This window comes from Rhopalosiphum maidis, chromosome 2, assembly GCF_003676215.2.
Source record: "Rhopalosiphum maidis isolate BTI-1 chromosome 2, ASM367621v3, whole genome shotgun sequence".
Taxonomy (NCBI): Eukaryota; Metazoa; Arthropoda; class Insecta; order Hemiptera; family Aphididae; genus Rhopalosiphum; species Rhopalosiphum maidis.
This window is the reverse complement of record NC_040878.1, coordinates 80183376-80201691: the sequence shown is the minus strand read 5'-3', so window position 1 is coordinate 80201691 and position 18316 is coordinate 80183376. Positions and strand designations below refer to the sequence as shown.

The following is an 18316-nucleotide window of genomic DNA, read 5'->3' as shown; positions in this document are numbered from 1 at the left end:
ATGGCGTGAACATCAAGCATAGTGAAGCAGCATCGCCATACTATCGAGTGATGTGTAAATAAGTCAGTTTTTATAGAAACATCACGTTATCAATATTAATAATTTCGACTTAAATTATTTGTTTTACTAATATTTATATTTATGTATTTCCTTACTTTTTTAATTTACTAGTTACGATACGATATATTCATTTTTCGCCGACTATTCATACTGTTCGTGTTTTATACGAGACAGCTACGCCTACAACTGTTAACCACTGTTATTGTAGCTTTAATTAACTTAATAGGTAAATCCTCATAGACCACAGTTATTGTTATTTTAATGATACGATGTGCGTAATTCCACGTGAAAACCTCAAATTTAGTGTGAAATATGAAAACACACGGGTTTCGAGGAATAATGATTCTCGCAGTTAAGCAAGTTTTATGATTTTACTGAATTAAACGAGATCATATTTAAAGTTTGTGCGGAAAACTGGATACACTATGTTAGTGCAACTGTGAACTTTGTCGTGACTCGTCGCCGCGACCGTATATGTTTAGCACGTAGTCAATGGCACCGTATATATTGCAATACGCGCCGATTGAACAGTTTCCGTGTCGTTTTGCCCATATTTTTGGCGGTTATTGTGAGCACGTATACTACAACCATTTATATATATAAGCTCGATGATGTGTTGTCGTAACTTAAACTGCGAAGCAATCGAAAAACTGACGACATTGGTCTAAGAAAACACTTTTCATCGAAAATTCGAACCCTTTACAATAACACACATTCGTGAGTGCGTGCGCGTACGTGTGCATCAGAACTTATGATTTGATACGACCCGGAGTATCATTAACTCACGTACGCTCGACACCGATCGCCGATAAACTATAAATGTAATTTGTCTACGATGCGATGGTAAAATGGCTTCGCTACGATGCGTCCAAGTCTGTTCAAATGTCCGACAATTATAGCAAGTTTGGAAACGACGAGTTGATTAAAGACACCTACGTATTTCCTTCGATATTAACAATGATAATCTGCCTTTACAAATTATCATGTTTTCCATAAAATTTAAAAATATGAATAATATAATGTCTCGTAGTATCACTCGTCAGTTCTCTTTTTTTTCTTTTTTTTTTTACATTTCGTTAATTGAACTGAAAATAACCGATGACGAGAGAACATTTACGATGATGTCCTTGCCTTTTTAAGTATTTGAAAATTTCCGGTATACAACTGAATATATTCTAACGTTATAGAAACTAACATACACAAATAAATGAAAATAAATTAGCCATGATATACGTTTGTAAGATTATACACTTAGGGCCTAACGCCCTTAACCGAAAAGAATACGTTATAAACGTATATACGAAAAATTCGAAACACGGTATAACATGATCGTGTACGAATACCCCATAATTCGTGACGGCGGTGACTTATTTTGTATGTCCAATGTTTTAAAATACGACTGAAATCACGTCTGTTTCTATGTCGGTAAATTGCACTGTTCCTATTAAATTCACTTTTGTAATCTCCCGTAGTTGTATAAAATCGATACACGAATATTATTATTTTAGTATTCCGACCATACAGTTGTTCGGGACAGGTGTCGGGGCGTTTTGAAATGTTCGTTTTTGGTCGGATACAAAACGATTGAAAAATAAAATTTAAAAAAAAAACACGACTTTATATATATATATATATATATATATATATATATTAAACCGGAATATCGATTCCGGAACAGTGCGTTAAAATGTTAGACACTGTGTCAAAATAAACAATTGCGTGGAAAGCGTTTTCCGGTCGAAAATCAATTTCGGGCGATTCACCACGATTGTCCATACATACAAAACGAAAACTAAATACATAATTTACACACGTCATATTGTTTAGAAATAATTGTGTTTTCCACATAGACAGAATGAGTTTATATTTAGATATTTATTCGATATTAATATGCTGTGCACATAACATACATCGATATTGTCCGATAATTAATTATATAATACCCCCCTTACAAGTCGTAATGTTATTTTGCGGGCGTTCAAAATGGGTCGCGTCGATTATTTGATTCTAGAATCCACCAATTATCGAAGTTAAAATCAAATAATGTACATTTAAATTTAATATTGCATTTGATTCGATAAATACATGTTTTCTACCCGGGAAAATACATCTGTGGACCATGATTATGTTATTATCGCGTTCAATTTGTGTAGGATCACTGGAATACACCCAGGCAGTGACGATAACAATAATACTGGTTTTAGGATCGATAATTGAATATATTCTAAAAGTACCTTCAAACCGTTGCATACTACTTGTATCCAAAATAAATTATAGTTAAGTTGTTGAATAGGTAGTAAAGGTTCAGAAATGATTACAAATAATTTGCGTCCCAGCGTCTATACGCCTGGTTTCGTCTCTAGGACTTTAGCTATCAATATTGATACCTGATTTAGGTACTTATGTGCACTTCAATACATGCATTTAACAAACAGAAGAATAATATCAATCAAAGTCTGTGCTTCCTAAAATAATATTTTGTCAAAAAGCATACAAATGATCATTATAAATTAAAATACAATTGTCATAAAAAATATGAGTTGGTAGTATAATGTTAGTATGCTGTGTATCTTATTATTAATTATTACGTGTTTTTTAATTTACTAATTTTTATGACGCAAGTACTATGCAGCCCATAAAATCTTATGATGATCGTAGTTTTACTAAGTGAGATTCCGAGTTATTAAATTAACGATTATCCGATTCGACCCATCTTTGATAATATTACGATTATTAAGACCAGTTTCGTTATTGCATTTCATCATCGATATACCCACGTCATATCATTATTATTACTATTTGTATTATGTGTTATTTAATGTCTTGCTTATTGTTTTTTGTTTACGTTTGTCCTTCGTTTATATTCTTACATTGTCGACGTGCATGTTGAGTGTGTTTTTTCCGTTTGTTTTCGTTTTTCCATTGCCTTGCCCAACACCAGGAGATCTGTTAGCAGGCCTGAGCAAGTTTGCCAAGCTGGCCCGGTCCGTGACCAGAAGCAAGACACTGGTGTCGCAGTTCTCGTCGCACCCCGTTTCCATCAAGGACTCCACCAGACATGTCCAGTCCCATTTAGCGCACGTGAGTATCAACGAATTTAACCACATATTTTATCTTTATGTAGTTTTAATTCGGGGACTGGAAACCGAACCAAAAAGGAACCCCAAAACCCTTAAAAATTTGAAAACCAGTATCAAATTTAAATTTCAAATTACCGGAGCCCTAAACGTAACCCTTAATTTATATTACTAAAAATCAGAACCAGAACTGTTTAAGAGGACACAACACCCACATGTGTTGTCCCCGTCTTACAAGAGCGCAACATAACAGATTTACGCTATATAATATTTTCATAACTTATTAAAAAATTGAACTATCGCAAAAAATTAACATATGAACACAGATAATTTTCTTACCATCAAGTTTCATAATAGGTCAATTTACTCTAATTTTTAAACTGATGGAGCTAAATGTGATCTGAGCGTAAATTTGCTATGTTCCGTACTTGTAAGATGGGAAAAATACATACAGATATTGTGTCTTCTTAATGAAACAATTGAGTACTGAAACCGAAAAAGACAAAAGTTACCAGTTCCTGATTTATAATTATTAATCAGCGGCGTGGTTATGTAACAATTAGTAAGACGTGTTTAATGTTAATTTTTTAATTTTCCAAAGTATTGGAAACGTATCTGCTTCCGCCACTTTCCCTCTTACTATCCTGTTATATCTATGCCACAGCCACTGATATTAAGTCTCATTATATATATATACCCTGTATTAAAAGAAAATAATCACTTTTCGTGCATACCGACTGACGGCTCTGATAGTGGCCAGCCCAAATTTCCCGCGCCTTGCTAGCTGACGTTTTTCGAAAACAACGTACGAACATTTACGACTAATATTCATAATTAGTAATATTATATTAAATTTGGGGGCCGCCCAATAGTACGAGTTATCAGCGGGAGATGCGTGAAAATGGACAACAATCGATTGACCGACTGATTATTCTCTTTTGAGACAGTATATATATATATATATATATATATATATATATATATATTATAATGTAGTCCATATTCAAACGACCTGTCGTTTGAGTTGTATGAGGGAGGTTGGTGGGATGGACACAATGCACGGTGGAGGAGACGACTGCTATTATTTCACCCGCGTAGGTAATTTTCGTCAGGACAATCACATGTGCAATATTATACTTAACATGTCACATGACTTACACATAGTACAACAAAAACAAATTACGAATTTGATTGTCTGATTGCGCAATAACTTTTATTTTTAAACTTAATTGATGTCAAAAAATATTGAATTATTGAATATATACCTATTATACCTATTTATTAAAAATGGATCCAGACAAAAGTTATCTTATCACATTGTAAATAATTGTAATATTTACTTACATTTATCAAAATTACCTGTATATCCTTTATCTAAACACCTCCCCCCCCTAAATTGAATTAAAATCTCTTCGAAATTTGTTCGTAAAATAATGTATTGTGTACATACATTTTTATTGTCATCTAATTTCAAAGTTATACAATTTAAAAAATTCCTGTTAGTTGGCGCTACTGACATTTATATTATGTAACATAATAATTAGTCTACCCAGAGTATATTGTATTATATAAGAATAATAACTATAATATGATACAACGTGACGAAAACCACCTTCGTCTCAAATATCGAATTGTGTTTTTTATTTTATGGTCACGTTAATTCAAAATAGCTTGTAAAATATTTCATAATTATTTCGATGAAATCATTATTTTGTTTGATTTAAAAAATAATAATAATAACAATAACTAAGGCAAAAACATTATTAAGAACGCGACAGGTTTCGATATTACATTTTGTTTAGCATCCTATATATATGTGTATGTGTGTGTGTGTGTGTGTGTGTGTAACAAAGAAAACCGTAGGAAGTTCATCAAAATAAATATCAACAATGAAACTATTTATAATACCAGCGTTAGTTGTGTATTTATTTTTGAATAACAATACAATGTCAACTCCGACAAAGATAAGCTTTCTAAAACAATAACAATATACAGAAACGAGAAAAGTTAATATAAATGTTATATTATTATTAAAATATTGAAATTTTGTGTTTAGTGTGCTGGACATGATTAAAAATAATAACAATTGTCAACTTAACGAAAAACTCATAAATCATGAAATCTTATAACTTTAGAGTAATGTTTTAAAATCTGATCGTCAGTCTAAAAATAAAAAACTACCATTATAGCCATTAATACTATGGAATTTAGAGATAATTATTGCCGAGGTAAAACAAAAATTTTCTTGAATAGGAAATTAAAAATCATGATAGTTTTTTTTCATTTTTGTTTTGCAAAAGAAACATTTTCGAACTTTGCAAAATACGATTCATTATTGTTATCAGCGTTTTATCTAATTCAAAATGAACGCGTCTAATTATAAATCTAAAGATAACTTTTTTTTACCTAGTTCTATCAATGATGACACAAAAACTTATAAATTCACGTTGAATTACCCTAAAAAGCAGCTTTAACATAATAATATAATTTTGTGTGCTATCGCCAAACATTTGACATTTTTTTTTTTTTAATCAATAATAATGTAGGTACTCTCGACTAGTCCATTGTATCCATGAATTTTTTTATTTTAATGACATATTTAACATTTTCTTACATTCGCCCTCGATCACTTCGCTTACGTTTAATCATTACAATATGTCTTTGAGACATTAATTTAAGATCATTATTGGATTATATTATAGAACTCGAAATAGAATATTCATGACAATGTAGATGATATAATTATGATATGCAATTTACTACAGATTATTTAATTTCAAGATAAAAATAAATCGAATAAACAGTTTATTGTTAATTTAAATGATATACATATTGAACATTTATCTTGCACTGTTTTCAATTAAGTTTGAAAAGTTTTAAAATGTAATAACAGTATAGTAATGATTGAAATCGCAATACTCTTCCACGAAAATCAACGACGCATCCTCTCCCAACTGAACGACAACACGGTTCGAACTGACATCTCATTTTATACTCGATCTACCATACGGACATTAAACCATATGGAAATACTTAATATCTTCCATCATGTTGTTTGATCATAATGATTTTTTTTCTTTAATCAACTACAGTTTATTTTATGTATAATTTATTATCTCGATCGAAAACATTGTGTACACCATTCGCCATGATATACGTATATCGCGTTACGGCGTAATTATCATCCGTCCAACTGCATAGGCAGTCAGCGTATTACTACTACTATAATATTATATTCACGGAATTCGGCGTCACAATCACGATGTTCCGGATCCGCGCGTTTGGAATTTCCCTATGGTGGCGGTGGTGGATTGTGCCGTTTTTTTTCACGCAGGCTCCCAATAAACGTCTTGTCGTGATCATTATTGCTGTTTGGTGTGTATCGAATAAATAAATGTATGGCATAGAGGTGTTCACATTCGATGATCATTAATTATTATATCGCCTATTGTTAAACCACCGCACCGTGACCAGCGGAAACGGCTATTATATCCAGACGGCAGACACGGCGAAGGGCGATTGACCGTATATAGTACCGTGAAGAACGGTGCACAAAAAAAACGCGATAGGTCTCTCCCGAAGGGTTTCGTGCTATTTCCAACAAAATTGCTAAGTTCCTATTTTCAAAAATCAGTAATTTCGTAGTATTCGCTTATTTTAAAATTAAGTAAAGCACGTTTCTAAATTATAGTAATTGAAAGTCCTGATAGGTATAAACATATTTATTTTTTAGGGTGTAGATTTTCAGAAGCTATGCTGAACATTTTTTTTTTTTACAAATGTCACGTTGACATAGGAATTAATTACAATAATAGCACTTTTATTGATTTAAAATACTCGTAATTAAATTTATTCACAATCAAAACAGAAAATACAATATAATATATTGGCCGATTGTTTTTAAACTAAAAATGACCTTTATTATATTAATCATTTAACTACTTAATAAGTAAATCCTTTACTTTGAAACTGTTGTAAAATCTTAATCAACTTTTTAGAACAACAAGATGAGTAAAAATCAGAATTAAAACTATCGGATTTAACATATATTTAAATGGCAGGTTAAATGTTAAATTAAAATCGTCCCAAACAACACGTGCCGGAAATGACATATGTTAACCCTTCCCATTATATTTTATATTATAAAATGCATCGGTAGTTTAAATATTATTCCCTCAAGTTTTGAATAAACTGTTTTTGATATAAATTGTTAATTAATTTGCCATAGTAGTTAATAAAATACAATTCAATCGTTCATAAACGTTTTGAGGAAGTACCACAATAAGCCGTGTTTTTTTAAGGGATCTATAACACTACTTAAAGAATAAAGTCATGTTCAGACTTAAATAATTAACAAAACTGTAAAATGTAGATAACACACACTTTAATTTTTGAAACATTCCTATTTCCATATTTTCCAAGTTGATTGAAAATAATTTACTTCGATAAAATACTTTGATATATTATATACCTACGTAATTAGCTAACTACTGTCCACTTTAAGAGAAATTTGATTGTTAAAATTTTGTTTTACGAAATTATAACAAGCGACAATGTAACATTGAACATTGGTCTGCGTGTGTAGGGGAGTATAATTTGAAAGACCGATCTTCATCAGGTTGAATTAATGGTTTATCGGTGGCACATGATAATACACTTTCCTACGTGATAGCATATGACGTAACGTGTCAAAGCGTATATTTCGATCTCTATTTTCGTAACACTAAAAACAATTAAAAACTGATGCTGACTTGACAAGTTTTTGTGGAAACTGTGTAGGATGAATTTTTTATTTCGAAAACGGTTTTTGATTAATTAAAAAGTTTAGTCATCTTAATATTTCAATATTAAACCAAATATTTAAATGTATTTTTTTAAACTCAATTTATAATAAATCTAAAAATGGTATTTTTATACCCGATTTTTTTTTAAATTTAAACGCCAGATACATCAAAATATTTAATATTACGTTGATAACAATAATGCATATTTACGAATCAAAAAATTTTTCAAAGTGAAAATGTGTCGATTAAATGTCCTGATTTCTATAAATGAACGAGGTATCAGGTCTAGAAACCACATTTTGCTTAACGACTTAACGTTATACCCTTTCATGTATAATACGCCGTAGCTTATTAATAATTAAGAAATATTACGCGAATTAACCGCCCACCGGACAACGTGAAAATTATAAATTATAATAATATTACCTCCCTGCTTGTTATGACGATATCGATTTCGTGTATTTTAATGAAATTCCCGCATTTTAGTATAATAATAATATTATATTATAACATGTTCGTATTTTAAGCCAAAATATTATAAAGCTAATATGCTCTAAAAAAAAGCCTTACAAATGCTCTACTTATATTATTTTATAAAAAATATCCAATGAACATAAAAATATGCTTAAACATATACATTTACAAAAATACCTTCAATATCGCTTTCTATAAAGAATATGTTGTGTAACTCATTATGGAATAGGTCATTGTTATAGATGTGTTAAATTTAAACTCACCGATAAATTATTGCATACGAAAAACAATAAATTGTCAAAGTCAGTCATTGAAAAAATGCAAATTAATTTTCAACCAAAAATGTACATATTTTTTTCATTTTATCGAATTTCGTAAAAAAAATAGATTATATATTATTATTATTAGCTACGTCTCTTTAATATTTTATTAAATTATTTAATACGAAAATTAATAATTATCGGGATACATTACATTTTAAAGACCAGTTTGGTACAATGATCTTGGAAGTTTTTTTAAATTTAACTTGATATTTTTCTTTTATTAAATCAGATACTTAATTAAGTACCCAACCAAAAAAACAAATTCATTAAATTTTAGAATAAATACTTATTTAATTTAGTATTAATATTATAATTGTATCTTTTAAACAATTGACTACATCTTAGAAGTTCGTAGCTTATAAAATAGAGAACAAAAAAAAAAAAAAAATGATAACTCAAAATGTTACGGAAAATAATAAATACCTAATTATTATATTGAAAAAATTGTTGTCAACATTCAAAGCACTCAATATGTAATCAAAAAAGACATTCACACAAGATATAAACAAACAGTGTATGAATCTAGAGTCGTGTTTATGAATTTGAAGAAAAATCGCAATCGTATTTTATCACAATAAACGTAAATTCGTATATACACGACATAGACGTTACAATAGATATAGACGTTTCATTTGGTGCTGAGTCGGACGTTTCGATATCAATTTGCTTTTTCTTCTCTTGGCGATATTATTATATACTCGATCCCGTAAAATCCCTATGCGCGCAAAAAAACTAAAATAATATATAACGTACTGGCTAATCGAACTATGTTGGTCGTTATTGTCCATTCAGTGTTCGATTTTGTCCTCCCCTCTCGCCCCTTTCGCCAGGCACGTTCCTTAAACACATACAAGAATTTTTTTTTTTTTATTACTAGAACGTGACCATCACGAAAGACCTTTGATGAATGACCTTTTTAAAACTTCACGTCTCCGGGAACGATCTGTTGAAAACTAATATATTTGAAACGTTATGTGTAGTCTGGAAAAATTACGTCACCGTCACGAAACAAAACGAACTGATTAACGAAAGTATAAAAGCTTAACTAGCCGAGAAGAAAATAATAATAGTTTTTGGTTTCGTCTTTGTGTATGACAATCAATCAGGAGTCTTGATTGAAAACCTACTCATTATATAGAATGGTGAAATATATAAATAGACGGATTATCAAAAATACTAAAACCAAATAATGTTATTCAAAAGTAAAATGGTTTAATACTGAAAATGTGTTATGTGTTATTTCTTCTATTAATTAGAGTTTTAATATCAATGATATTTTTTAAATCATTGTTGTATGTTTTTTTATATTTATAACATGACACATCATTATATACACCACCTACACAAAACAAAAATCAATTTTATCAATTTTAAGATTAAATATGATATTTATGATCAAATGAATTAAAAAAAAACTGAATTTATGTTGATGACTGTTTCTAGCTGGTATTGCAAAATTTTAGTATTCCACAATACAATAATAATTATTGATATATAAAATAATTTTAAATAAAAAAAATATATTCTCATTTAAATACCTACAGTATACGTTTTTGCTGTATTAAAATATTTAATTTAATTTTTTCTTTTTTTATTTGTTTTTCATAGAACGATAGAATAAAATATAGGTTATATCGTATTATGCCTCTGCCACTTTAACGACACAATAACACCGTGGTCTCACTGCTAGTAAAAAAAATAATATTATTCAATGACATTTCGTCGTATTTAATTGCTGGGCGCGTACCAATAAAACTATTAGAAATGGAAAAATGGAAATTTGTTGTACATACATTTACTTTTACCGCGGTTGGCATTGCGAGACGATTCGAGGGTGGGTAGAACTCCGAAACTGCGGTCATCTCCTCCCGGACACACGCGGCTCTTGGCTAAGCCGGCGGGGTGTCCGTGCGTGCGTGTGCGTATACTTTGGTCTTGTGCAGATGATGAGCCTGAACGCGGACGTAATGCCCCAGTACAGGCAAGAGGCGCCGAAGACGCCGCCGCACATCCTGCTGCACTACTGCGCGTTCAAGGCGATCTGGGACTGGGTGATACTGTGCCTGACGTTCTACACGGCCATCATGGTCCCGTACAACGTGGCGTTCAAGAACAAGACCAGCGAGGACGTGTCCCTGTTGGTAGTCGATTCCATTGTGGACGTGATATTCTTCATCGACATCGTGCTCAACTTCCACACAACGTTCGTCGGGCCCGGTGGCGAGGTCGTGTCCGACCCGAAAGTCATACGGATGAACTACCTCCGGTCGTGGTTCGTTATCGACCTGCTATCATGTCTGCCGTACGACGTGTTCAATGCGTTCGACCACGACGAAGAGGTGAGTAATAACAGTGTTCTTACCAATAATATTAAGTGTTGTAGAATAGTACCTTGTTATTATCGGTGCTCGGAAAGTGTTAGGCAAATATACTATAAATAATCAATAATTTAAGCTTTTACTCGAGGGTTTACATCCATATGATTTATTTTTCACGAGTTCCTATAAAATAAGTTCATTGAACTTGCGAACTAGTATCTATATATTGTGTGTGTATCAATTTTATATAGCAATAATTTTGAGTAAAGTGTAAATCAATATTAATCAGTAATCGCCAATTTTCTTTTGTGATTTGTACCAAATTTTGAATGAGTACGTTTTAAATATTACGTTTTACGTTATATAACTAATGGATACTTTTTTGACTAAATAAAATATTTGCTGTGTCATCATAACAATTAACTGTTTAAAAAGTAATATAAAACAAAAATATTGAATATGCATTATTAATTTGTCAACTTTTAACGTTTTAATAATGTGCAAATTCCACCAGGAATTTATGCATCGCGTGTAACATGGTTGGAGAGCTTTTTATTATTTTTAAAATATTATTTTTTCTCGTGGAAGTTTTCCATATCTGTAGATTGGACTATTTGAGCACTTCTGAAAGCGGTTTACAACTCTAAAATTATGATTATAATATTTTAAAATTAGTATTTTACTATACCTACACTGGAGGATAACTGTTAATAACTGTATATTTTAGTTTGATTGTTTGATAATGAATTTTAAACTAACTGCCTTGTCTGGTTTTAATAATAAATAATAATTTGGACGAAGCTGAAAAGTGAGAAAGTATATATTTGTGTTGGTTATTGTGTCTCTACTGTATTACTGTATATGTATTTAGTGTGTACCCAATTTATGTTTAAGTGTGACAAATGTTATACGAGGCAAAAATGACCTTTTTCGTTCAACACTAATTTAATTTGAATAAAATTGTTTTTAATTTTTATGTGAAAGAATATTGTATTGGCTAAGGTACCAACAATAATATCAAGTATCAGAGTAAAAACAAAAACCGAATTATCCCGCATATTTCAAAATCATTTAATATTATTTTTTATTTTTATTATTTACTATAATATATTATATTTGAATATTTTGACATTATTGACTTATGTATATTAGTATATGATTTATAAATGTCATATTCTATTAGTTAAATTCCGCGTTAAATTTGGTTCATGGTGTCATAAAAATCGGGTTGTTAATATATTATTTTAAAGCCGAAATGTTTATAATAATACATTATTACGATTGATAGGTATATTGGTAACAAGTTTCGAAAGCTAAAAGACATATATATAGTATTAAATTATTATTTTATTTTAGCGCAAACAAAATAATTATTATTTATGTTCACGATTTTGTTCATACTATTGTATAAATCAAATAAAACACATTTTTAGTATGATTAATTTCGTATATTTCAATTAAAATTCGTATAATATCATATTTAGAGTTCTTGAATAGGTATTTATTAAATGTTTAAAAACGAATGTAGAACGTAATGGAGTTCTGTAATTATTATTTTATTTGCCGTAAACGTATTATTTATAACTTATTAGCTGTGGACAGTTATATCGAGTAAAATATAAAGTTTTGTATTTTAATAAGCATTAATCCTTACCTATCAACTTGACAAAAAATCTAAATACTTCAACTTATAATACTTAATCGAAAATAAGGAGATCATTTACGTGAGGTACAATACTGTTAAAGAGATGGTTTCCACCCCCTCCCTAACATTGTTGTCAGTCAATTTAGCAATTATCAGTCACTCCACAAAAATCCAAAGTGCACACTTTATCCTCTCCGTTTTAGGGAGCTTAAAATGCTATAAAATTAAAATCGCTGCCAATGGCCAAGATTACACTCGAGATCGCGTGAAAATCTCCTTCAAACACGTCCAACGCGTATTATATTGGTATAAAAATATTTTAATAATGTTAAAAGTATACTATTATTATGACTGTATACGAGTACTCCAACTGAGATGTATTTTTCAAGAATCCCTCTCAAGGTTCAATCGAACAGTCTATTGAACAAAAAAAAGTTTTCAAAATTTTCGGAATGAACTTTTTAAAAGTGTCATTATGAGTAAATACCGATTAATTCTTATACATTATATCTTTTACCGAAAGTTCAAAACACGATATTGTCAAATACCAACCACCAACCGCATTGATATGTACACGTTGTAGGCGTGATAATCGTGATCGACTATATTCAAAACAATGTTTGCGACCCGTAATCGGTGTTTCTCACAATACGACGCCCACCGCAGGCGCATAATAATACGATATCGTGGTTATTACCAGTGGCTGCGATATTGTTTCACAAAGTCCCGCCATTATTTCAACTCAAGCCTGTCATGGTATAATAAAGATAAAATCAAATCTATGTCGAATCTGCGTCAAGTTTGAATAACATTGTGCTTAGAATTTCAAAATAAATAAAAAAATATTCCTGACCATCACCACGCACCGTGACTGTGACCGAAAAAAATGTATTTTAAAAATTATGTCTTCGATCGAATCAATACCGAAATATCAAATTCGCAATAAATCTACATTATAAATCGTCTCATGTGAAAATTCATGGTATTATACTCAATCCGAATACGAAAAATACATAATAATAAAACTTAACTAAATAATTGATATTTTTTTTTTGTTTTGTTAAAACATATACGTTTGAAATATTTAGTTTGTACATTTGTAATATTTTCCTTTTACATGAATTCAGAATTTATCGTGATATATGTGTGTATGATATTTAAATAGGTACTTTTAAAGTATGTTGATAAAATATAATATATTTTAATCATGTCTAAGTCTTAACAGCAATAAATATTCTCAAACGATTTTGCGTAAAAATATACATGAAAACCTGTTTTTAATATTTGTTTTGAATAAAATAAAAATAAAAATCTTTCAAAACGTGTTTCAAATGTATTTGAAATCAAAAGATATGTTTAAATATTTTCTATGCATCTCTATGCGTTTTTAATATTTTTTCATTTCATTTATTCCGATTAGTTGCACGATATATTATATATTATATATATTAGAAATATTGTTTTGCTAGGGATGTTTTATTATTTTGCAAGATATAATAATTATGATTGAAAACTTTCGACCAAGGTCACAAAAACATGTTGTGATCATATTACACTATGCGTTACGTGTGTTTGAATACAATATGAATGACGGACGGGTAAAGTGTTAAATAAAAATCGAATACAAGTTAGTAATATTAAGGATCTGATGCGTGACATTTGTAGTGCGTGTATTATTCAACAACTTTGAACGACGAACCGCAGTCATCAATCACTCGTGAATCTGAGTTCATATTAATAAGAGTATTATTTTCGGTGAGGGTTCAGTAACGGGTAAACACATATATGAGTATATGAAATAATTTCACTCTACACGAGTATAAAACTATTTATGTTTTTAATGGTTATTATGAGGCGTTGAAATAACAATTAAATTAATTTGTTTTTGATATTAGTTTTTTTAACAGTAAATTTTAATTTTATTTTTTTTCGAAAATACCATACCCCATGTCATAGAAATCATAAAAAAAAACTTAATCCAATATAAATATGTACATACAACTAGGATCTCTAAATTAAAACGGAACAAAGAAAATGATCGAAAATACTTAAAAAACAGCTGATTGTCATATTCTAGAATAATCACTAGTTTGTAATCAATCACACGTTTCGTATTTTGGCGTTTATCTAACTAGCAACATATAATTTTTAAAACTGTTGAACTATTTTTGTTTATTATACTTAATAGTATATTGATTTATATTATATCATTTTTCATACAAAACAAAAAAATATACAAATATTAATCACGGTAACAACTATCAAACTAATAACGGCACTATGTATACGTAAGTGTAAATAGGAACGGGTACGAAATTAGTTTTGCACATTTGCAGAAGATGAAATATTTAAATTTTAACGCTGTGTAGAAACTCTAGGAACAAACGTTTATGTATGTTTCTAAATGCCATGTTTCGTGTATAAACTTACTATTCCCAATTATTTTACACCGCATTGCAGATATTATATAAGTTTTATTATAAATTGCCATATTACTCATCAAAATAGTAATATTGTAAACATACCGCTATAGTGTTGTTAAATTTCAGAAGTTTAAGTTTTGATAAATTTACAAAGATTTCTGAAATTTAATAGTTTTAGAAATACAATCTAAGCATATCACTTTCTGTTACAGAACTTATTTCACTTTCTCGAATTTTAAAACAACACAATATACGTTATATTATCTAATGAATTCGCATAGACTGTGTGCATACGTGTATGTATACACCTCACATGCATGCGTGACGTATTAAAATGTTTTTCGATTTTTTAGAAAATTGTTAAATTTTTACCACTTTTTCAAAAAGATTTGATTTATTTAGAATATGTTTAAAACTAAACTTTCCTGTTAACATCCCTGCGTATTTCGTGTAACACACAATATCTATTGTAGTAGGTGGTGCGAATAGCGAAATACATTATTAATATTAACGTCACGTCGAGTGTGTGTGTAATTACTAATATTGTATACGCACTTGTTGTGTCATATCATATATTATTATTATTATAATGTATTATGTATAGACTCGTTCGCATGCGTGTGATTGCGGTGCGCTATGCGGACGGGAAAACGCGCGACGATGGTGCGGACAATTCGAGGAGGAAACACGAGACATTTTCACGTTGCCACATGCATACATCACACAAGGGGGTATTGTTTTAACGAGAGTTCTCGTTTTCGCCCTTATTATTATTTACCACACTTCCGTTATCTATAAAAACAAATTAATTTGAGAACTACTTCAGTGTCGACGAAAATATAACGCGGAAAGTGGATAATGTATAACAATATTTGTATACACACACACACACACATATATATATATATATATAATATTATGTACAGTGCACGCATAGCCTACTCATTGTTAGTTTTTTTATTTTAAATCTGTCGTGCTCGACGACGAAACCACTGTCGAGTAGTCAAGAGTCTGTGGTTAAAATGTAAAGACTTCCTTTTTACTATACACGCGTATCTGCAAGTGTGCTATCTATCATAGGAATCGTCACAATTTTTTTTTTCTTTCGCTCTGCCTTCATCGTTAGTCACTATACAAAAACAAGGACTTGAATAAAAAATACCATCATTTATTCCATACCCGTGCTAAATAAATTGACCCAGAAAATTTACTGTACGCCTTTACAACAACAACGTCGATACATCGTTTCTGCCCTTAGCAAACGGAGACGGGGGGGGGGGGGGCAACTAAATCGTCTAGTGAAATCATCCCCGACCCGACAGTCGGAATGGATGACGTCTTCGCACCGAACCAACGCCTAACGTCGCGATGCCGGAAATATCAACGATTTAATAACCGCCGTAGGTCGGGGCGATTAATCCGCCGGCCGACTACTATTATATACACACGGGTTAATCCGATATAATCAAAACGGTTATTCGGCCGGTTAATCCCGCGTAATAGTGTAAGGCTGCCGGTCCCCGGGGAAATCATACTTTACGATACACACACATATATATATATATATATATATATATATATATATTATATACATAAAAGTGCGTGTAATAGTGCGCCGAGCATACGCAGTATATTACACGCGACGGCGGCGGCGTGTAAACGTTTTCGACTAGAAATAAGCGCCTTGCCTCCGGGCCATTCGACTAATTTCTTTAAGTGTTTCACGCGCTCTCGCTTTCGTCATTGTATATCCGTGATTGCCGGCGCGTAGTTTCGCGACGCGGACCAAACATTCTATTTTCTAAACTTTGAGCAGTGGCCCGTGAACGGGTTGGTTGTTGGCGTGCGTGATGCTGACGATAATAATAATATCACTAACGACAATGTTATATTATGCAAAACACTCTAACCGCGAAAAATACGATCGGGATCTAAACAACTAAACTCTGTTCGTTATGGTCCACACTCGGGTCGGACGAAGCCCGTTCATTTATGTTTAGGTTAGGTGCGTTTATATTATTGACTCCAATCGGTAAGGATATTGAATAGACGTTACTAAACGTACTTCCTGAATCTATACTCAATGTCCAATGTCCGTGTATAATATTCCGTACTACGAGATGTGAATCATCGTTTTAAATCAAAAGAGATTTAATTTTAATTTTAATTTGCCTTTACTTTGTTTGATTGAATATTGTTTTATACAATATATTGCACTTTTATGGATTTAAAAAACGATTTAAAACTATTGGTTAATATTACCAGGTATTTCCACGTAAATTTCGATCAAAGCTCGTAAACAGATCTAATTCATCGACATTGCGAATCATAAAAATATCCAAAAGAAATAACAAGAAGATCGCACGAAACGTCATATCAATAATATTATATTATATTATATCGAATGTATTCAAAATGCCACTACCGATTTTGTTTCCGAGTGTACTCAATAAATGCGTATTCACGTTTGTATGACGTGACAAATTTGATCGTGGCGTTTTCTATTGTTTTTTTTCCAAATATATCTGTCGAGACGAATTCATGGAATTTATATTCACGTTGAATATCCCAAAAACGACGTGATCCTTATCGCTACTTACATAATTTCAGTGAAAACTTCTTAAGGTCACGATGTAAGTAAAGTTTCTGATATTCGCACATTTCGCTCACTGGAGGTAATAACAAATAATAATAATAATATAATACTCGTAATATTATGATTTGAACATTATAATATGTTTTTGAAATTTGTCAGGAGATAAATATTACAATTCTCGTGAAAACATATTTCTGTAAAACGTAATTTTTTGTCGACACGATTAGTATTCGGTATTCCTGCAGTCCCATACGTGTAATTTTTTTTACCACAATGGAATTCGTCAAAATATATTTTCTAATCTGAAACATAGTACTTACACAAACTTGCAACACACAGTATTAATATCATTACTACACTAACGTGTCCTGTTAATTAAATTCGTCCGAACTTTTTTTATGAACGCACACACACACACACACACACACACATACAAACATACGTGTATATATATACCTCAACAACAGCACACCGGTTAATTAATTTTCCGACCGACGTGTGGTGCGTGCGACACAAAATTCCAAAATGACGGTAACAATATTAGTAATATTATATTACTATGACGTGCAGAAGTTCGTAGAAAAAACTTTCTTTCCGACAACAAAACGAGAAAAAA

General features: G+C 31.0%; 1 protein-coding gene across 7 annotated transcripts in view; it reads left to right on the top strand.

Annotated features, from left to right (window-relative positions):
• Nucleotides 1-18316, top strand: part of LOC113553311 (potassium voltage-gated channel protein eag) — a 192889-nt gene that overhangs the window by 163242 nt on the left and 11331 nt on the right. For 3 of the 7 annotated variants that reach the window (XM_026956584.1, XM_026956583.1, XM_026956582.1), the window contains 2 exons: nt 3017-3141; nt 10662-11057. In XM_026956584.1, the coding sequence (XP_026812385.1) occupies nt 3017-3141; nt 10662-11057 (521 nt within the window). Of the gene's footprint in view, nt 1-3001; nt 3142-10661; nt 11058-18316 lie in introns of all 7 variants that reach the window. The other 4 variants (XM_026956581.1, XM_026956580.1, XM_026956586.1 and 1 more) reach the window with 3 other exon arrangements.